At 43.6% G+C, this 23,709-nt stretch overlaps 1 protein-coding gene across 7 annotated transcripts in view; it reads right to left on the bottom strand.

Annotated features, from left to right (window-relative positions):
- gria3b (glutamate receptor, ionotropic, AMPA 3b) overlaps positions 1 to 23,709 on the bottom strand; it is a 155,109-nt gene that overhangs the window by 29,438 nt on the left and 101,962 nt on the right. For 6 of the 7 annotated variants that reach the window (XR_010013484.1, XM_063000354.1, XM_063000356.1 and 3 more), the window contains exons 6-11: positions 20,829 to 20,990; positions 18,068 to 18,235; positions 17,799 to 17,903; positions 13,664 to 13,771; positions 7,858 to 8,064; positions 1,776 to 2,149 (exon numbers count right to left, since the gene is read on the bottom strand). Coding sequence is in view for 6 of the 7 variants with exons in the window: in XM_063000354.1 (XP_062856424.1) it covers positions 1,776 to 2,149; positions 7,858 to 8,064; positions 13,664 to 13,771; positions 17,799 to 17,903; positions 18,068 to 18,235; positions 20,829 to 20,990 (1,124 nt within the window). In the remaining variant the exon portion in view is untranslated. The remainder of the gene's footprint in view (positions 1 to 1,775; positions 2,150 to 7,857; positions 8,065 to 13,663; positions 13,772 to 17,798; positions 17,904 to 18,067; positions 18,236 to 20,828; positions 20,991 to 23,709) is intronic. The other variant, XM_063000357.1, reaches the window with a different exon arrangement.

Raw genomic sequence — 23,709 nt, 5'->3', positions numbered from 1 at the left:
GTCGAATCAGTATAGAGGATTAATTAAATAGACTTGTACATGAACGCCCCCTTGTGCATCGTGTTGCCTGGGTCGCATAAAAAAATCATAGACAAAATGTGGGTCGCTTATTATATCATGTATTTGATAGTATACACACAGCGTGAACCCATAGTGCACGACTCCTCACACATCTGCATCAGCATCACATAAATAAATGCTGCTATTATAACATTATCTGTGCATTATATCCATGTCTGTGTTAATAGCAAGTCCAGCCCTCACAATTACTCCCTCAGCTTCTGAGATTTTCTCATCTATTTTTTAATCTAATCTAATTTAACAGCCATTATTCTGTTGACGGTGTAAATCGATGAAACGAGGATCCATCATTTATATCTAACAGCCTGTAGCGAGTTCCTGAAACAATAATGCTTCAGTTTAGAGAGGGATTTCAGTGCTATCACGAATACTACAAGCAGATCTACACTATACGGCCAAAAGTATTCGGACACCTGACCATGAGCTTGTCTGGCATCTCATTTGTAACCTCTATGTGATGTGTCTGTGGGAATTTGTTTTATGGCTGGGCACTGATGATGGTCAATGAGTCTCAGTTGATGTTCCGGGTCATTTCGGAGCTGTTGAGTGGAGCTGAGGTCAGGGCTCTGTGCAGGACACTACAAAAAAAAGCTACAGTCATGCTGGAACAGGGCAGGACCTTCCCTAAACTGTTGCAGCTAAATTAGAAGCATATAATTACCTGTTAGCAACTGTTGCGGCTAAAACATTCATTCATTTTCTTAACCGCTAATCCAATTAGGGTTCGGGGGGGGGAGCCTATCCCAGCTTTTCAATGGGCGCAAGGCACACAGTAACACCCTGGACGGGGTGCCAGTCCATTGCAGGGCAGACACACACACACACAGGGCAAATCAGTGTCTCCAGTTAACCTGACTGCATGTTTTTGGACTGTGGGAGGAAAACCGGAGCTCCTGGAGGAGAACATGCAAACTCAGCACAGAAAGGACCCGGACCGCCCCGCCTGGGGATCGAACCCAGGACCTTCTTGCTGTGAGGCGACAGTGCTATCCACTTAGCCACCGTGCCGCCGGCTAAAACACGTTAATTTAAAATTTGAAAGGGCGTCTGTGTGGAGTTTGCATGTTCTCCCCGTGTCTGTGTGGGTTTCCTCCGGGTGCTCCGGTTTCCTCACACAAATCCAAAGACGCGCAGTCAGATTCATTAAAGCTTCTAAAAATGCATTTTAGTAAAAGTATAAGTGTGTGTTTGTTTGTATGTTGGTCTTGTGATGGACTGGCGACCTGTCCGGGGTGTTTCCAGCCTTTCGACCAGTGAATTGTACCCACTGTGACCCTGACCACGATAAAACAGTGGTAAACAGACAATGAATGAATGAAAGAGTGAATGAACTAGAAGTTACCCTTTTAAGATGGTAAATGCAGCCCATAAAGGAATGCACATGGTAAGCAACAGTATTAAGATAGATGATGGTACTGAAACCATGCGTGATTGGCATTAGGGTGCCCAATATGTGCCAAGAAAACCGCTGCCACACCAATACACCACCAAAGCAGGCTGGATCCATGAATTCAAGCCAAATTCTCAGAATTTTATCCTCAACCGCGATGTTTTGGTAAATCTGCGCCCACTGTAGCCAGGTAATAAGAGCTAACGTCAACAATTAGCAGATGCACACGTGTCTAATGACGTTTTATTAAAAAATACCCACATTTCTTGTTTTTCCACAGCTAATCAATAATAAAGGTTCATACCTTGGTGAGATATCACAGCCCTGCTGCATGAACGCTCCCAGGGAGAACCACAGGCTGTTAAAAATCCCAAAGTCATTAGGCGGGTCGGGAGGAGTCTGGGGGTCTTTGGTTTCATCCGTCTCGTCCAAGTTCCACTCGTACGGACTGAAGCGGCTCACGAGGAACAGCACCACGCTGACCCCGATGTAGGCGAACACGATGCACATCCAGATCTCGTACGCCAGGGGGTCCAGGAAGGAGAACACGCCCGGCTTGGACTTCTGAGGTTTCTTGATCATGATGGAGATTCCTAAGCTCATGAAGGGTTTAGAGAAGTCTATCACTTCCTCTCGGACCAGCGTAATGGTCAGCGGGGCCACAGCTATATCTGCCCTCTGGAAAAAAAATAGAACATGACAAACCACATTAGTGGAAAGTACAAAGATGAGCAACATTGCAAGATGTTGTAAGCAATATAAGAAACAACAGTTACCACACAAAGGTTGGTTCTAATGGCTTACACCGATCAGCCATAACATTAAAACCACCTCCTTGTTTCTACACTCACTGTCCATTATATCAGCTCCACTTACCATATAGAAGCACTTTGTACTTCTACAATTACTGACTGTAGTCCATCTATTTCTCTACATACCTTTTTAGCCTGCTTTCACTCTGTTCTTCAATGGTCAGGACCCCCACAGGACCACCACAGAGCAGGTATTATTTAGGTGGTGGATCATTCTCAGCACTGCAGTGACACTGACATGGTGGTGGTGTGTTAGTGTGTGTTGTGTTTTTTTATTTTTTATTTTTATACCGTGTCCACTCACTGTCCAAAAGGTCAGAGACGATCGCTCATCTATTGCTGCTGTTTGAGTCGGTCATCTTCTAGACCTTCATCAGTGGTCACAGGGCGCTGCCCATGGGGCGCTGTTGGCTGGATGTTGTTGGTTGGTGGACTATTCTCAGTCCAGCAGTGACAGTGAGGGGTTTAAAAACTCCAGCAGCGCTGCTGTGTCTGATCCACTCATACCAGCACAACACACACTAACACACCACCACCATGTCAGTGTTACTGCAGTGCTGAGAATCATCCACCACCTAAATAATACCTGCTCTGTGGGGGTCCTGGGAGAGTCCTGATCATTGAAGAACAGCATGAAATAGATGGACTACAGTCAGTAATTGTAAAACAACAAAGTGCTTCTATATGGTTAGGGGTCACAACCACGAATTTGCTCTGGCTGTCCCTCCTGATGCACCCTTCCTACTTCTATCCGGGCTTGGGACCTACACTGACAGCACACTGACAAGTGCACCTCCTAATGGCTAGGCTGTTTCGGCCAACCCCCTTCTTCGGATAGCAGCAAATCATGTCCATACAGACGCCCGACCAGCCGAGAGCACCGCTGAGATTCGAACCCTGGTCCCCAAGATCTCGGAACTAGTGGGGTATCATATTTTATAACCATGTGTGTACGATTCATTCAAGTTCTGAACCTCTATTTAAGCGGATGGCTCCATTTCAAGCGTGAAAATATTTACTTTCTACTTTAATCCGTATTGCATACTAGATTCTAGATTCTCTCGCCACTGGGCAACTAAGAAGCATAAATAAAGAAGAATAAGAGCTGCAGTGATTAAAAAAGTTTCACAAACAGTGACTTAAGGCGAGGATTAACCCCATCTCCCTACGATGCTGAAGCCGTGCGGCACCCAGATCCATTTCTGTTACTTTAAACCCTAAATACAGGACGTGGAGTATTTTTTTCCAGGCTCTCATAAATTCCGCAAGAGCAAATCAAAATAACTGATTTGTTTTTGCCTCGGGGTCCATTTCTCTAACGATGGAAATTCTATTAGGCCTGGTATAAAAAATAATAATAAAAGAATAGAGATTTGTGAGAAAAGAGGACACGCTGTGCCTCGGAGCTTCAGACGGAGACGCGCAAAGCATGAAAGCAGTTCTGACTGCACAGCGTATAAAAGGCAGCTGAGCTTTGACAAGCAATTCAAGGTCCTGAATCTGTGCTGACCTCCGCTGCATTAGCCCTAAATCGTATCCCTTCTTCCTCATGCATCACCGACTGCTGCTCACGGAACCGGTGACGCGAATTGTGACAGTCGGAACCTGCAGCAGTTTCCGCTCTGCGTCTCGAGGGTTTTTGGACTGAGATCCCAGATCTCAGATCCGTCCCGTATCATAAAGCTGGCGGTTATTCGACGTGGCTTAAGAAACTTTGCAGCAAGTGTGAACGGTTAAAAAATCTTAGCGCAAACACACATTCAGTCTTGTATTCAGAAGTGAGTAGAACTCTGCTGTATCGTCTCAATACATCATCAAATCATTTGCATATAAATAGCTAATTAAGTGTCGAGCGGCGGTGATTTATCGGAGGCAGATCTGAGCTCGGATCTGTTCCTACTGCACTGCTACTAAACCGATGAGAATCCGGAGTGAAAATGCGCTCTGTACAAGTGAAACTGCAAGAGACAATAATAATAATAATAATAATAATATAATAAAAAGGTATTTGTAAACAGTCTTAATGTAATCCATTTCTATTAGATTATTGTTTTTTAATATTAGTCGAGCATTTTTAATGTTCTCATCAGAATTCACAGCACGCAGCCAAACCCGGCGCTTACGGCTGGTACAGGAAACAAAACAAAACGGAAACGGTCATTATCTCTTACAACTCTTACAAGATTACGTTCGGGGAAAGTATTTGCGAAAGACGTCCATGAGCTGTGTTTAAAAGAAATGCAGCAATGCCCACGGATCTTTATTTTATATATATTTTATATATATTTATATATATAAATGGCCATCTCCAGGCTGCATGGTGGCTCAGTGCGTAGCACTGTCACCTTACAGCAAAAATATCCTGGGTTTGATCCCCAGGCGAGGCAGGGGGGGATTCCTCAGAACTGCTGCAATTACGACCTCTGCTGGCTGATCGATGGAACTGCACAATGAGACGCCATTGTTCATAATACTGATCCCCTCGTGAACCCGACTGGTGCAGATAGAAAGAAGTGGTTGTCTACTAAACCATGTGTTTATACACATATCAGACATAACATTATGACCACTATCCTATCCCATCCCTATCCTATCCTATCCTATCCCTATCCTATCCCATCCCTATCCTATCCTATCCTATCCCATCCCATCCCATCCCATCCCTATCCCATCCCATCCCATCCTATCCTATATCCCATCCCTATCCTATCCCTATCCTATCCTATCCCTATCCCATCCCTATCCTATCCCTATCCTATCCCATCCCTATCCTATCCTATCCCATCCCTATCCTATCCTATCCCTATCCTATCCCTATCCCATCCCTATCCTATCCTATCCCTATCCTATCCCATCCCTATCCCATCCCATCCCATCCCATCCCTATCCTATCCTATCCTATCCCATCCCATCCTATCCTATCCTATCCTATCCTATCCTATCCCATCCCTATCCTATCCTATCCCATCCCATCCCTATCCTATCCCTATCCCATCCCATCCCATCCCATCCCTATCCTATCCTATCCCATCCCATCCCTATCCAATCCTATCCCATCCCTATCCCATCCCATCCCATCCCATCCCATCCCATCCCTATCCTATCCCATCCCATCCCATCCCATCCTATCCCTATCCCATCCCATCCCTATCCTATCCCATCCCATCCCATCCCATCCCTATCCCATCCCATCCTATCCCTATCCTATCCCATCCTATCCCATCCTATCCCTATCCTATCCCATCCCTATCCTATCCTATCCCATCCCTATCCCATCCCTATCCCATCCCATCCCTATCCTATCCCATCCCATCCCTATCCCATCCTATCCCATCCTATCCTATCCCTATCCTATCCCATCCCTATCCCTATCCTATCCCATCCCCATCCCCATCCTATCCCATCCCTATCCTATCCTTATCCCATCCTATCCTATCCTATCCCATCCCCATCCCTATCCCATCCCTATCCTATCCTTATCCCATCCCTATCCCTATCCCTATCCCTTCCCTTCCCTTCCCTTCCCTTCCCTATCCTATCCTATCATCCTATCCTATCCTATCCTATCCTATCCTATCCTATCCTATCCTATCCTATCCTATCCTATCCTATCCTATCCTATCCTATCCTATCCTATCCTATCCTATCCTATCCTATCCTATCCTATCCCTATCCCTATCCCTATCCCTATCCTATCCTATCCCTATCCTATCCTATCGCATATATCAACCATTTTCTTTAAGGGTGTAACTTAACGATAAGAACTTTTGATAAAAGCATTTCTTTATACAGGGCATCACAATAGAACAGAAATAAAAATGAATTTATGTTCCTAACCGCCTGCCAAAAAAAACACCCAACAGAGTCATCAGCGTCACACATTATTATGCTGTGTAATAAGCACTTCACCCTGGAGCAGGATCTCAGCATGCTAATCAATACAGAGCACAGAAAAAGAAAAGACCAGCGTGTGCCGCTGACCTTTAAAATTTCAGGAGAATCAAACGGTCAAAAGGTTACGGCACTATTAATCCAAACTGTCCGGACTGATAAAGCACCGCAGGTATTCTCCGCCAGCCCTAATTGGAATATTTTTCTTCTGTTCGGGGCTCAGAGCGGATTTCTTTTCTTATCCCGAGCGCCGTTTGAACCGTTCGAGCTCACGTCAAAAGCAGCCAATCTCTCGGGCTGATGGTAGGGAAATTGAACAGATGAGGTAACGCCGGCCCTCATGCATTTTAGATACGCCTGCTCCTCGCTGGGCGCCGGCCTGAGGAATTGGAAATGATTTTCCCTGGCGCTCGCCGTGTCTGGAGCCCGGTAGCGTTTTGACGAATGTAAGAGTGGATGCTCGGTATGGTCGGGTATAAGAAACGGATTTGTCAGGCTGGCGTGGCTGTAAATCAGCGGGCTCACGTCCTGATACGATCTCGGCATCAATTCTGAAGCGGCTTAAGTGGACTCCTAATGCAATTAGGCTATGCTAATGTGGCTGGCAGTGTGGCTGTAGGTTATTATAGGTGGTAACAACATGCTGACTGGCACCGTGACCTTCCATTATTAGTTTCTGATTAGAACATGCTAGCAGTAGATGTGTTCCTTGGAAAGACACGGACCTTTAAATAACTCGTCTCGTAAAGCCTGATTCAGATGGGAATGATTTATCGAGGGATTCTGGGTAATTTAGTCCTTTATAGATGCTAATCAGTGATTGGTGTTTTTATTTATCATTCTGTATCAATTACAAAACACATTTCCTATTTAAATCAACTATAACACACTAAATGGACACAAGTATTGGGACACTCCTGCTAACAGGTGTAATAAATCAATAATATAATAGAAATGATATGCTTCTGACTTTGCAGAAACAGTTTAGGGAAGGCCCTGTCCGGTTTCAGCACAAAGCAAGCTCTATAAGATATAAAGAAAATCTAGGTTTAAAAAAGCTCCAGTCCCACTGAAGAGCTCTGGAATGAACTGGAACATCTACTGAAATGCTGTCATCTTTTATGTCATCGTGGACAAATTCCCACAGTCTAGTGAGAAGCCTTCTCACAAGACCGGCTGTTGTTCGGGTGGAGCAGTGATCTACCACGCTAGCCCACCAGCGCTGAGATCCGGGTTCGAATCTCTGTTAAAAAGAGCCTTGAGCCTAGTGTTTCTGAGGAAAACAGGACCCACTGGAAAAAGCAGTGCTTTAAAAACAGCCTTGAGCTTAGTGTTTCTGAGAAAAACAGGACCCACTGGGACCCTGACCAGGATAAAGCAGTAGTTAAAAAGAGCCTTGAGCCTAGTGTTTCCAAATAAATAGGAACAGTTTGCCCTTAACAATAACAAACAGCTATTGTAGCCTAGTGGTTACGATACTGGACTAGTAATCAAAGGACGCTGGTTCAAGCCCCACCACTGCCAGGCTGCTGTTGGGCCCCTGAGCAAGGCCCTTAACCCTTAATTGCCCAGACAATATACAGTCACGGTAAAAAAGCGTCTGTTGAATGCCGTAAATGTAAACGTCTTAGTTACAGCAGCATGTAAAAACACACATTAGTGTATCAGTGTAAAAGTACTCACCCCATACACCAGTTCACCCACCATCCCGTTCCAGGTCTTGGTCTCAGGGTCGCGGGCGCCGTACTTGCCGTCCATGACTATCGAGAGCCTGTACTTAATGCCCACGTGTTTGGCTATCTCGGACGCTAAATCCACACAGTAGCCCTCGTACTTGTCGTTGCCCTCCAGGTGCATGTGGTTTTTCTTGTACATCACGTACGGAGCTTCCTGTTAATCACACACACACGCTGGGTATTGTCACCTGAGCACAGCCGCATGCAGGGGCTTCTGGGTAAAATGAGGCATCCTCATTATGTATCCTCATACACACACTCATACACACAACCCTATACACTCATCTTCATACACACATCCTTATACACACATCATTAAACACTACCCTACACACTCATCCTCATACACACTACCCTACACACTCATACACATACACACAACCTCATACACTCATCCTCATACACACCCTCATAGTCATACACACAACCCCAAACACTCATACACACAACCTTATACACTCATCCTCATACACACCCTCATAGTCATACACACAACCCCAAACACTCATACACACAACCTTATACACTCATCCTCATACACACCCTCATAGTCATACACACAACCCCAAACACTCATACACACAACCCTATACACTCATCCTCATACACACCCTCATAGTCATACACACAACCCTATACACACATCATTAAACACTACCCTACACACTCATCCTCATACACACTACCCTACACACTCATACACACAACCCTACACACTCATACACATACACACAACCTCATACACTCATCCTCATACACACCCTCATAGTCATACACACAACCCCAAACACTCATACACTCATCCTCATACACACCCTCATAGTCATACACACAACCCTATACACTCATCTTCATACACACATCCTTATACACACATCATTAAACACTACCCTACACACTCATCCTCATACACACTACCCTACACACTCATACACATACACACAACCTCATACACTCATCCTCATACACACCCTCATAGTCATACACACAACCCCAAACACTCATACACACAACCTTATACACTCATCCTCATACACACCCTCATAGTCATACACACAACCCCAAACACTCATACACTCATCCTCATACACACCCTCATAGTCATACACACAACCCTATACACTCATCTTCATACACACATCCTTATACACACATCATTAAACACTACCCTACACACTCATCCTCATACACACTACCCTACACACTCATACACATACACACAACCTCATACACTCATCCTCATACACACCCTCATAGTCATACACACAACCCCAAACACTCATACACTCATCCTCATACACACCCTCATAGTCATACACACAACCCTATACACTCATCTTCATACACACATCCTTATACACACATCATTAAACACTACCCTACACACTCATCCTCATACACACTACCCTACACACTCATACACATACACACAACCTCATACACTCATCCTCATACACACCCTCATAGTCATACACACAACCCTAAACACTCATACACACAACCCTATACACTCATCCTCATACACACCCTCATAGTCATACACACAACCCTAAACACTCATACACACAACCCTATACACTTATCCTCATACACACATCATTAAACACTACCCTATACACTTATTCTCACACACAACGCTATACACACCCTCATAGTCATACACACAACCCTACACACTCATACTCATACACTCATCCTCATACACACATCATTAAACACTACCCTATACACTCATCCTCATACACACATCATTAAACACTACCCTATACACTCATCCTCATACACACAATCCTATACACACATCCTTATACACACAACCCTACACACACATTCTCATACACACCCTTATACTCATACACACAACCCTATACATACATCTTCATACACACTACCCTATACACTCATTCTCACACACATACTCATACTCATACACACAATCCTATACACTCATTCTCATACTCACAACACTATACACACATCATTATACACACAACCCTACACACTTATAATCATACACTCATCCTCATACAGACACATCCTTATACACATCCTCATACTTATACACTCAATCCTACACACACATTCTCATACACACCCTCATCCTCTTACACTCATCCTTATACATACACATCATCATACACACAACCCTTTACACACATCCTCATACACATGACCCTATACATTCATACTCATACACATACACACAAGCTCATATACACAGTATACACACATCATACACACAACCATAAACAAACACACACACACACACACACACACATATTTCATTGTTGATTCACACATCAGTACAACAATAAGACAAACATAATGAACACAAGGTCAAGATGGACTGGAGGAAAAAGAGACCGTGTGGCCCAGAGCTGTTATGTCACGTGGGAGAGAAAGGACTCAAGTGCGGAGATTAACTTAAACAATAATTTTATTTTTTAAATGAAAAATTAAACACAAAACACAAAACAAAAACAAAACCAATAATGAACCCCGCTGGAGACCGCTGGGCGATGCAGGCAACGAAAACTGAAAAAGGAAAACAAAGATTAATGCAAGGCGCGAACCCGGGTCGCGCCGGTGCATGGCGGTTGTGTTGCCACCGCGCTAACGTAGCGCGGGTGAGGGGGTGTGTGTAGACGCTGAAGATAAAGCGCTAGGTATGAACCGGGTAATGGCGTTATAGCCGAGCGCTTGACGGCATCACCATCAGGCAGTTACTGAACCTACAGGCGCTGAAACATAAAGCGGTGGGTATGAACCGGGTAATGGCGTTATAGCCGAGCGCTTGACGGCATCACCACCAGGCAGTTACTAATCCCACTATCACTGAGAATAAAGCGGTGGGTGTAAACCGGGTAATGGCGTTATAGCCGAGCGCTTGACGGCATCACCATCAGGCAGTTACTAACCCACCAAGCTGAAAGCGCTAAGGCACTACAGCAATATGACACGGGAGTTAAGGACTCCCGGACATCAATAGCCCCCCGCACGGCGGTGGGCTACGGGAAGAACGCGATCGGCGTGGCTTCGCTGAAGGTTACAGCTAATGAAGTTCGCCGATCTGAAAAGAGAAGAATAGAACAAATCAGTTAGACAGCCTCAGAAGTGCGGATTCGAACCGGGGATGTTGACGCGAGAGCCGAACACTTAACGGCCTCGCCACCCAGCGGTTACGAAACAAAATGACCACTTAAGCTGAGAGGATAATGCGGATACGGCTGCAAGCGATATCGCTTGCTGTTTAGCCGCACCGCTAACGCTAACCGAACAAAGAAAAGGCAGCACGAGGGCTGCACGGCGTCGCACCACGCTAAAGCAATAGGCTAAATAAAGATGTTACCTCGACCTTGCAGTCTACACACCCTAATGGCACATGCCACCAGGGGATACCGTCTGACCTATGAAAGCGTGGATGCGCTGCCACCAGAGAACTGAAAAAACAAACAAAAGAGACAAAAGCAGACAAAAGGTGCGACCCCCGCTGCTGTGCAGAGCTGGCTTAAGTAAGCCAGCCCACAGCTGCAGGCAATTCGCCCTAATTGGAAGGCCTATTATTTAAGGCCTTCCTCTACTGAGCTCTGTAAGGCTCTGTGACATCAGGGAAGAGTGGTAAGTACCACTGACGCCACAGAACCTTACATGTTATAGTTCAATAGCTATAGTTTCTTTTTGTTAATAATTAATGTTTTTGTGAGCTGGTGTGGCATGATGGTAGGAGCCACGGATCGACAGGTTTGAATCCCAGCTGGGCACACAAATACAAAAGGCACATGGTTACATAAACCTGGTCACTGTGGGGGCACATCAGTGCACCATTAGTGCTGGTCCCAAGTTGGGGTGAATAGAAGGGTTGTCTCAGGAAGGACAAATCAAACATGTGGACGAATGATCCGCTGTGGTGACGCCTAACTACAGGAGCAGATGAAGGAATGAAACTATAACTATACAGTATATACTATATAACGATAATAACTCTGGACCACGCTGCTAATGCACCCAGCCCCAAACTGACATCACGATGGGGGAAACACAGTGGTAAATGTTTTACTGACACACACACACACACACTGACTGTATTGGACTGTGGATTGGGGGCTGAGCTGCATCAGTCGGGCCTTATTAATCAATGACAGACAAGGATGATGGAGATGATGGTGAATCCCATTCATAAAGTAAATGGCTATGACTAAAGACAAATCCTGTGTGGCGGTGTCGTCTGGAACGTATTTACATGTCCGTGTGTCTGTGCATCATCAACTGCATACCTATCATTTTATTTATAGCCATTTCCCACCCTGGACTACAACGTCACAAAGCAACAACTAATTTGGCTAACACATGCTTTCTCTACAGCATTCTTTAGGACAGGTGTCTATTGTAAATAACATTTAATATGAAAGGTTTGGTTGTGTATCTGATTAAAATGAGCACAGCAGCAAACAATTAAGCTCTTATGGACTCCTGGACATGGATTGGACCCCCTGTAGTTGCTTATTATTGTTAAATGCAGTTGTTTTGTATTATATATCCAAAGAAAACGCTTTGGCTGTGCCCAATTGCCATACTACCACCCTAAAAAGAACCAGTAGTGGTGGTCTAGCGTATTAGATCTATTTTATTTAGTTTTTTGGAACTAAAGGCAACATAAATCAACATGTCAAATTGCTCTATTACCACCTTAAACCCAATCATTAACCCAAATAAATACACACTTACTGCCCATGCATGTTTTTAAGAGAGTACACTATATGGCCAAAAGCATCTCAAGACTTCTCACAAGACTTTGAAGTACGTCTGTAGGAACTTGTGCCTCAGTTGAAGTTCCAGTTCATTCTTTAGTTTCTTTTCTTTAATATATATTTTGTTAATACATCTTCTCCCCCTTTTCTCCTGACTTTTAAAGCAAATCCAATCCCTAATTGCTTTACGCGTCTACTTCTACTGATGCCGATCCCCACCCTGATTGAGGAGAGCGAGACCGACAAACGCCCGCTCCATCAGTCTCGCTCCGATGCAGTAGCAGACTGAATCTTTTCACCTGCACGAGGCGAGTTCATATGTGGATCAGCTTTGTGTACGGAGAGCCGCACCCTGATCGACGTATTATTCCTCGAGCAATCGTTGTTCATGTAGGCGTCCAGCCCAGCCCAGCCGGATGGCAGAGCTTAGTTTCAAACTGACGACTTTGAAATGTCAGCTCTGGTGTGCTAGCGTGTTTTTTCCACTGCGCCACCTGAGCGGCACTTCAGTTTCTTAAAACTGAACTCTTCTTCATGTCTTTACAGAGCTCACTTTGTGCGCAGCGGAACATGCGTCCTCTATGCTATCTACAACCACTGTGCGTTTAATTCATTACTGTGACGTCTTTGAGTCGTGACCATTTACTTGATGAGTGAAGCAGGTTACTTACGAACTGTATAACTGTGTACAATGATGATGGAAACGTAAACAAACAAACAAACACAAAAAAACACGTTACCATCGTACCAAATGCCGTTATTGTGATGTCACTGCTATGACAGGCCACTGAGATGTGCAAAATTAAAATGCTTCGTCACCCACACGGATACAGTTGAAACACTCGCGGTGTGTTTCCGCCCTTCGACTGTTTCAACGTGTAGTGAGTGGATGGAAAGCAACACAAAAGGATTATCCTTCTAGCCGCCCAGGACAGAATGTATCGATGCCCCCCTGAGTGGCAGAATGTGTGAGACATTTAATTTAAAACGTCGTGGAACGTGTACCATAATAGTAGTGACCACAATTGTTCGGTTTTCCACTGAGGACGAATCGTTGCTGTACGGCTGATCCATTATATTTACAAAGCGCTCAAACTCGTTCCAGTACCCGATCTGCAAAAGGGAAAACATTCACGTTATTATCCAAACCACAGCCATTGTTATGACATTAATGCTCCACTCAGCCTCCGTTCTGTTCTCCTCTGCACTAAAATAATTATGTTGTGTTTGGAAGAAGCTACGCAGGCTGGCGGAGATGCATGAAGCTATAAAGCGGCGCTCTCATGCGACTCCGTTCATTAAAACAGCAGTAGGTGCCAGAGCTCCTATTTCGCCTCCTGTTAAATGCAAGTGTCTGGCGGATGGTTTTTCAATAGCGGAAGTACAAATAATACAATCACCCCGAAGCTCTTGCTTAAGGAACTCAAGGGTGTGACTCTTAAATGCCAGGCAGCGATGCCCAGCAAGTCGTTTATCCTCCAATCAATAACGAACCAGCTCAGAATGAACCGGCGCTCTCTTCCATTAGCAGTCCGGAAGGATTAAGAGGCGCTAAAAGGGTTCAGAGGTGCTGAACTTTTGTACCATCACGCCGACTGCATTACTGTGTCGTGACTGTATGTTATTTACTACAGTAAGTAATATACAGTGGAAGTCAGAAGTTTACATGCACTAGTATGAGCAGTGCCAAGGTCATTATAATGATTTCTGCAATAAATGTCAAACAGTAAAGAAAGATTCACATCAAACTTTACAAGCCGCTGTTTCAAACTGACGTATTAAAGCTTCACTGAGGTGCTGATTACATGAACAGAAAGAAAACACGATAAAAAAACACGAGCACTAACTTGTTTCCTGCATGGCAGTTTTAAGTCTGTCATGATGTAAAGCTTATTATTATTATTATTATAAATATTACTATTATTATTATTATTATTATTACTACTATGATTTTTATTATTATTATTATTATTATTATTATTTTTACTATTATTATTTTTACTACTATTATTATTATTACTATTATTATTATTATTATTATTTTTACTATTATTATTTTTACTATTATTATTTTTTTATTATTATTATTGTTTTATTATTATTGTTTTATTATTATTATTTTTACTATTATTATTATTATTATTATTACTATTATTATCATCATTATTTTCTATTATTATTATTATTACTATTATTATTATTATTACTATTATTATTATTACTATTATTGTTATGACTATTATTGCTATTATTACTATTATTATAACTTTTATTACTACTATTACTATTATTATTATTATTATTATTGTTATAATTATAATTATAATTATAATTATTACTATTATTTCTATACTATCCTTATCACTTGCAATACCATTACTACTATTATTATTACTGTTATTATTATAATTATTTCTGTTATTACTACAATAATTCCTATACTATCATTATCACTTTTACTACTATTATTATTATTACTATTATTTTTATTAGACAGTAATCAGGTAGATCTGTTATATTGTTATTAGTTTCATTATAAAAGAGTCTGTGGCCCCGTGTTTGTGTATTTTTACAGAGTTCTGGAACGCAGTATCACAGTCGGCATGATCTACAAAAAAACATCCTGCTGGGTGCCATCATCAGAACTGGCAGCGTCAGCCTGGCACTGAGCTGTGATGAGGACAGAAATGCCACTGATGTGACAGAGACGTCGGCTTCAGATTGGCAGGGAGGACAAACAGAAGCGGTTACAGAACCCGTCTGTAGCTACAGCGTTCTGCTGCTGTGCTCAGAGAAAGCACGCTGTCCGTTATCACGTCCTCTCGAACCTCGTTATATCACATTTACACGTCTGAGATAACGAACGCGTGAAGGCAGAAATTAATTAACACATTAACACACACTCGGTCTGATAAAAGAAAAAAGTGGCTCTGCAGGAGTCCATCGTTCATTGATTTACTTTCAGTGGTGAGTCTTATGTGCAATTCCAGCGGTGAGGTGTTAGCGATACGTTTCCGAACGTCTCTGCTAATTAGTAGGCGTTATTAATTAGTCAGTATCGATAAATAGTCACTAGCTTACGTTAAAATCATTATGAATAAATTCAGTGATAGGACGGTGTAACTGAGGTTATTATGTGACGTTCATGTGCTGCTGACGATGTGAGCTCCCTGAAACTATAAAAAATGTAGCAAAGGCACCAGCCAATCAGCGAGATGGGCGTGTCACCTATTGTCGGATGCTATTATATATGTATACGTATAAATATATATATATGTACGAGGGATCTTCAAAAAGTTTCCTCACTTTTATATTGTGGTTATAAGCAACAAGGGTAGAGGAAGAGCAATCGGTCGTGTCTGAGAGACTGAGAGACGCTTATAGTCTGGATTTAGCTCCGTCTGATTTCCACCTTTTTGGACGCTCAAAGAAGCTTTAAGGGGAAGAAGATGATCACATTCATGTGATGATGATGTGAAAGCAGCGGCGCATCAGTGGCTACGCGCTCAACTTGACGGCAACTTGACAATGTAGAAAAGTGATGTTATTTGTTTTCAAAATTCTTAATAAAGAGAGTTTTAAAAGTGTGGAAACTTTTTTTTTTTTTTTTTGAAGAACCCTCGTATATAAGGTCCTACCTAATTCACGGCCGTGAAAATCACGGATTGTCACGGATCGTGAAACAAGCTCTTTTTCTCCTGACTTTAGCACGTCCAATTGCCCGATTGCATTATTCTTCCTCTCCACTGATGCCGATCCCCGCTCCGACTGAGAAGTCAGACACGTGTGCAGTAGCCGACTGCATCTTTTCACCTGCACGAGGTAAATTCATATGTGGATCAGCTTTGTGTACGGAGAGAAACACCCTGATCAGCATTACTCCTTGCCATCAATCAGCCAGCAGAGGTCGTAATTGCCTCAGTCATGAGAGAGTCCCTATGAGGCTTTTCCCACCCTGTATGAACAACAAGCCAATCGTTGTTCATATAGCCGCCCAACCCGGCCCAGCCGGATGGCAGAACTGAGTTTTGAACCTACAAGTTCGAAATGTTCGAGTTTGAACCTGAGCAGCCTACAACATTTTTCACTTGTGTAGCGTTCATGTGCCTCACGTTTTCTTGGGTAATTTTTACTATGAGGCGTCCTAGCAATCCTACTGCAATTCAGTTAGCAATTAGTTAGTCAAAATGTCCAAGATGTCGAAGTAAAGCAGGTAAAGAAAAGACTCGGGTAACTGGGTTTGGAAAACTAACAACCAATTCTGCGGACGCTGGGAGGTGGGGGGTCAAAACACGGATGAGATTTTTTATCGTTGAGACCGTTGCTGGATGTTTTAGGTTTATATTCAACTACTAAGTTAGGCTGTGCTGCCGCTCAGGCGGCGCAGCGGTAAAAAGAAACACGCTGCAACCAGGGCTGGATTCTGAGAAGCGTGGTATCGAATCCAGCCTTGCTTTACCGGTTCGAAGCTGAGTGGCTATATGAGCAACGATTGGCCGGTCGCTCATGTGGGGGGTGGGACAAAGAACCGGATGTGGGTCTCTCTCTGTCAGAATGCGATTGCGTTCTCTGCCGGCTGATTGGAGGCGCTTACACAGAGATGGGAGAGGGTGCCCTTAGGGTGTGTCTCTCCGCATGCAACGCTAGGTGGCGCCAAAACTCGTCAATGTGTGGGTGGCAAAGATGCATCTGGCTGCTGCTCGTGTTTCGGAGGGGATACGGGTTAGCTTCAATCACCTCCGTCAGGGCAGGGTTCGGCATAGACAGAGAGGAAGCACGATGCTAATTGAACAATTGGATGCGCTAAAAAGGGGAGAAAAAGGGGTAAAAAAAAATAAAATAATAAAAAAGTTAGGCTGTGCTGTGTATTGTAGGTTCCATTGATTCTATCATTTGATTTATGAGTGTAAATTAATGACTGGCGTGAAATGTGGCTCTTTTCTTTAAAAATCTGTGTAATCTATGATTTTTGAAAAACAAGGTTTGTGAAATTAGGAGCGCTGTAGTTATATACAGTATGTATAAATACAAAAAAACAGAGCAGCCAGGACCTTCACTTCCAGCTGAGTGGCAACAATCTACAGCTAAAGTAAATAACCTGCCCCCTAATACCTGAATGAATTTGGGTTTGTTTTCGTACCTTCCTCGGCCCTCCTGCTCTCATCTCGTAAACATCGACGGTGTAGTTGGATCTGCGTCCAAAGCTGTCGAACTGGATGTTGCCGGTCATCCCCTGCACTTGGACCTGCCAAAACAGAGCAGGGATAAAACCTGACGAACTTTACATCACCTCTCAGAGCCCGTGAGCTCTAACGGAAAGTCTGTTACGGCGTCCTCGCTTCAGTAACTCGCTCTGATAAGTAGAAGCGAAGAGTAAAGCGTGAGGTGCTGGCGTGATGGTTTTCCTACCATTTTCAGAGCCCTCTCGATGTCGATGCCTTGACTCCAGGGGACCGCCGGGTTGGCCAGGCAGTCTCCGGCGCTGCCCCGCCTTGACACGTCCACCCGCTGGCGGCGTAGGTACCGGAAGGCCTCGGCTATCACGAGTATGGCGTCGTAGGATAAGGCAGATGTGTACTGTGTGGAGAATAAAATAACCATCACTAATAAACTCTATTTACGTTTATAAGACCTTGCCTTTTTTGGTATACATCTGTGCTTCAGTGGAAGCCGATTGCAACAGCTCAGTTAACTCAGACTTTTAATTACTTAATTTTTTTTCTGATGTACCTTGAGCTGTTGTAATACTTGACTTTCCCTCTGGGATTAATAAAGTGATGATCTATCTATCTATCTATCTATCTATCTATCTATCTATCTATCTATCCATCCATCCATCCATCCATCCATCCATCCATCCATCCATCCATCCATCCATCCATCCATCCATCCATCCATCCACCCACCCACCCATCCATCCATTATTTTTTGTGTATAAGTACCAAAAACAACCTCATTATTTTACATGAGCTTAAAATATTTGCAGTTCCACGGGACCAGAACGCATTAACAGGTTTTCCATACATTCTTATGAAAAAAAACCCCTTAAAATTCAACGTCTTTTACACTCAATGACAACGTTGAGTTTCGACGTACCGCTGTATTACTCCTTGGTAAATGCGCTCATCATGGAGCCCTCTGTAAGTTACATCAGGTAGTTATTTAGCTCAAAAAGTATAACGTGTGCATAAGAACTCCAGGCTCCAGGATAACTTCCCGTTAACACGTCCACGTTAAACACAAACAATATGTTTAGATGAAAATCAGCCCCCCCCCCGAAACACTAAACGTACACGTAATGTACCGTTCCATCCACCATAATTGCACACTATCAGTGTGTACGTTCATAATCAGGTCTGACATGAAACGGGAAGAGGACGCGTCTCGCGGCGCTCTATTCATATTTACAACAGCGCATTGTTCCAGCTGGGCTCCGAGCCCGAGTGTAATTACAGAGAAGTGCAAAAATGTTTAGCAAAATATTTCTGAGCCATTGTTGTGCAGAGGTGACACCTGTAATTACGCCGCATCTTATCGAACGAGCCTGGAACCGAGTGACATCCACTAATTTACACTTAATGTTTTTACACACGCAGGATTAGACGTGCTAAGCCGTCAGCATCCGGTTTAGCCGCAATTAGACGCCATTCTGTCTCCCTTTATGTACAAAGCTGGCAAACCCACAGTTTATGTTTCATTTTCTTTTGTTTGACGAAAGACCCGAAAATTTTACTTCAGAGATACTGAAATAGCAACTCGTTCTACTGCTGTTTCTGTGCATTTTATCAGCCTAGAAACCAAAACACGGTGTTAATCGATTGTATCTGTGCTGCAGGGAGCTGTCCCAACTATCCAGCCTGCGGGTCAATGTTTTTCCAGATCAGTTTGCATACAGCTGTACCTTGAACTCGACGTCAGCAGTTTCAAGGTATTTGTCCCCATAATGATGTTTGGGAAAACTGTTAATGTGTTTCATGGTCCCGTGGAACTGCATATACACTGATCAGCCAAAACATTCTTCAATGGTCAGGACCCCCACAGGACCACTACAGAGCAGGTATTATTTAGTTGGTGGATCATTCTCAGCACTGCAGTAACACTCACATGGTGGTGGCGTGTTAGTGTGTGTTGTGCTGGTATGAGTGGATCAGACACAGCAGTGCTGCTGGAGTTTTTAAATCCTATTAGACACTCCTACCTAGTCGGTCCACCTTGTATAGGTAAAGTCAGAGACGATCGCTCATCTATTGCTGCTGTTTGAGTCGGTCATCTTCTAGACCTTTATCAGTGGTCACAGGACGCTGCCCACGGAGCGCTGTTGGCTGGATATTTTTGGTTGGTGGACTATTCTCAGTCCAGCAGTGACAGTGAGGTGTTTAAAAACTCCAGCAGCACTGCTGTGTCTGATCCACTCATACCAGCACACCACCATGTCAGTGTCACTGCAGTGCTGAGAATGATCCACCACCTAAATAATACCTGCTCTGTGGTGGTCCTGTGGGGGTCCTGACCATTGAAGAACAGGGTAAAAGAAGGCTAAAAAAGTATGTAGAAAAACAGATGGACTACAGTCAGTAATTGTAGAACTACAGAGTGCTTCTATATGGTAAGTGGAGCAGATGAAATGGACAGTGAGTGTAGAAACAAGGAGGTGGTAAGCTAATGTAAAATGAGGTTGTTTTTGACACATACACTGAAAGTAACACAAATATAATATGAAAACACTGAAATAAAAAGCTGATTCTGGTTTTCACGATTTCTCAGAAGTTCAAGCTGTAACAAAAGTTTAAAAGTGAAACAGGGAGGAGAATCCAGATAAACACAGATACATGTGGAGCTTTAGGTGATCTGAGTGATTTATTTAGTTATTTATTTGCCTGTTATGCTGATATTTCTTATTTAAAATGTCGGCCAATCGACGTTCCACCGCTCTCACACTGAACTCATTGAAGTATCACCTGAAAATCAATATCATTCAGATTCTTTCTTCAATTAGATGCAAATTAAGGCCGCAGATCAAACCGAGCCTCACGTCAGACGTCGATATATCGACCCCGGTGAGGAGGTGGAACGTTACGAAGGAAAATGCACACAGGGAATGAAAGAGGAGACCGAAATGAGGAAAACATTAAAAAAGGGGCTTTTTCGGCTCCTGGCACTGAAGCTTTACCTTGAGCGGCGTGTTCCTGGCCTCGGGGAATTCTCTTTCATCCAAGCGGTCCCAGCGCTGAAGGAACTGCTGCACGACAGGGTTTTCAGGATTGATTATTTGAAAGCCACTTATGTTTGCTCCTCCGAGATACACCTTGTCCAGACTCACATTGGCGAAGCCCTGAAAGGCAAGATAAAGCGCGAGGGGGGGAACAAGAGAGGAAGAGGAGCAGGATATGAAAGGATGAATGGCGGCGCATAAAATGAAACACTTATCATAATGCAGCAGAGCCTCGCTTCGGCCGCGCGGTTACCGCGCCGCTCAATTTCCCTAAAAACCTGGAAGTGCGGATTCAGATTCAGACTGTTTTTCAACTAAATAGGGGGGCGATACTAACCTAAATCCAGAGGCAAAAGTTTGTGAACACCCTGCATTCAAAACCACATTGATATCATATCATGCTTCCATGCCATACCAGTCTCCACTCCTCTGGGAAGCTTTCGGCTGAATTCTGGAACATTTCGGAAGGATTGAAGTCTATTTAAGCTTAAAAGAATTAGAAAAACTGGGCACACACGTGAGTGTTGCTCTGCTTTACTCTTAGCTTTAAAGAGGACGTTGTTTTGGACAGTTCTGTCGGACGTTTTGTGCGCTAGGTAGGTTCTACATTGCTATAGCGACCCAAAATTTGTCCATACATATACTTAATTAATGGAATGGTGTCAATCTGGTTCCACTGTGGTTTACAAGGTGTAACGTAAAGCCTCCACAAGGGGGCGCTCATGTACGAGTTCATGTCCTGTTTACATGCCTGTTAAAATTAGGTTTATTTATTTATTATTTTTTCCTGCAGCCCGTTTCTTTGGATCACGACCCACCCGAGGGTCACGCCCCAGGGTTCGATAAACCCCGCCCTAGGTGGTGTCAAGGACCCGAAAAACTCAAAACTGTAGAATTCACTTTGATTTAAAGGTTGTGTAGAAAAAAGAAAGAAACAACATAAAAGTCACTAAAACATTCTCTAAAACACAATGTAGCAAGAAGGGCATGGGTTCGATTCCCTAGCTGGGCAGCCTGGGTCCTTTCTGCGTGGAGTTTGCAATACATGCTGTCACGGCAACTGGAGCTACTAGAAATTGCACAAAGTGTGTGTGTGTGTGTATGTGTGTGTGTGTGTGTGCTCTGTGATGGACTGGCAATCCGTCCGGAATGTTTCCTGCCTATTGCCCAATGATCCAGACCCACTGCAACCCTGACCAAGATAAAGTGGCAGTAAAACAGACAATGAATGACTGAATAAATAAATAAATAAATAAATAAATAAATAAATAAATGGTTTCATTTCATTTCTGTTTTGTAGCCTAGTGGTTAAGGTAGTGGACTAGTAATCAGAAGGTCGCTGGTTCAGGCCCCACCGCCAGGTTGTCACTGTCGGGCCCTTGAGCAAGGCCCTTAACCCTCAATTGCTCAGACTGTATACTGTCACATTACTGTAAGTCACTTTGGATAAAGGCGTCTGCTAAATGCCAAAAATACTATCAGTGGCTTTAGAAGATTAAAGCCTGACATATTACACAGCCAAAAGTAAGTGGACACCTGACCATGAGCCTCTACTCTGCTGAGGAGGCTTTAGGAACTGACCAACTCAACAACCGAGGTTCCAATTCATTCCAAAGTTGCAGGCTACTGGGATTTCTTCACACACAGTTCATCAAATATGTCTTTCTGGACTTTGCTTTGTGCTGTGGGATGGGGAGAACATGCAAACTCCACACAGAAAGGACCCAGGACCTTCTTGCTGTGAGGCGACAGTGCTACCCACCTGAGATGATTAAAAATAAACATCAGCGAGCAGATTGAGAGGATAAACACAGTAAATGTACTTCACGTGCTGATATCAGTCCTCACCAGTGACACGGGTCTAAATATTTAATACTCAGCACCGACTGGGACTGAAAACTCGACCGAGACTTTAAACGCCACCGTGTTTCTGTACTTCTGACTTCATCAAACGCGGTCGACTGATCACCATGAGACCTCCTGTCATGGAAAAGCAGCTCTCAGCAGAATCGGGTGACGACGAGCACCACTGGCATCCTGTCATTATTCAGGTCAGATGGCGACTTCGGTGGCACGTTGAGGGCGACAGTTAGTGCACAAAGCTGCTTTTATTCCCTTTATTCTGCTGCAGTCACACTGAAACATGCAGTTAGTTTGTGGTTCATGTTGTGCCAGTTAAAAAAACATAATAATAGACATAACATTATGACCACCTTCCTAATATGTGTTGGTCCACCTTTTGCTTCCCCATACACAACAAACTGTGCTGCTCTGTGTATTCTGACACCTTTCTATCAGAACCAGCATGAACTTCTTCAGCAGTTTGAGCTGCAGTAGCTCGTCTGTTGGATCGGACCACAAGTGCATCAGTGAGCCTTGGCCGCCCATGACCCTGTCACTGGTTTACCACTGTTTCTTCCTTGGACCCCTTTTGATAGATACTGACCACTGCAGACCGGGAACACCCCACAAGAGCTGACCCAGTCGTCTAGCCGTCACAATTTGGCCCTCGTCAAACTCGCTCAGATCCTCACGCTCGCCCATTTTTCCTGCTTCTAACATCAACTTTGAGGATAAATGTTCACTTGCTGCCTAATATATCCCCCCCACTAACAGGTGCCGTGATGAAGAGATAATCAGTGTTATTCACTTTAACCTGTCAGTGGTCATAATGTTATGCCTGATCGGTGTATATTTTCTCTGTGGTTGCAAGGCACCCTTCACCCTTTACCTCGAGTTGTTTACACAAAATATTTCTGTTTATCCTAGTTTGATATACTCAGTTTAATTAAAAATAAAATAATAATAATAATAATAATACAGACGTAAGAGGAACTTA

The sequence above is a fragment of the Trichomycterus rosablanca genome, chromosome 8 (assembly GCF_030014385.1).
Source record: "Trichomycterus rosablanca isolate fTriRos1 chromosome 8, fTriRos1.hap1, whole genome shotgun sequence".
In the NCBI taxonomy this organism is placed as follows: domain Eukaryota; kingdom Metazoa; phylum Chordata; class Actinopteri; order Siluriformes; family Trichomycteridae; genus Trichomycterus; species Trichomycterus rosablanca.
This window is presented reverse-complemented; position numbering and strand designations above follow the sequence as displayed.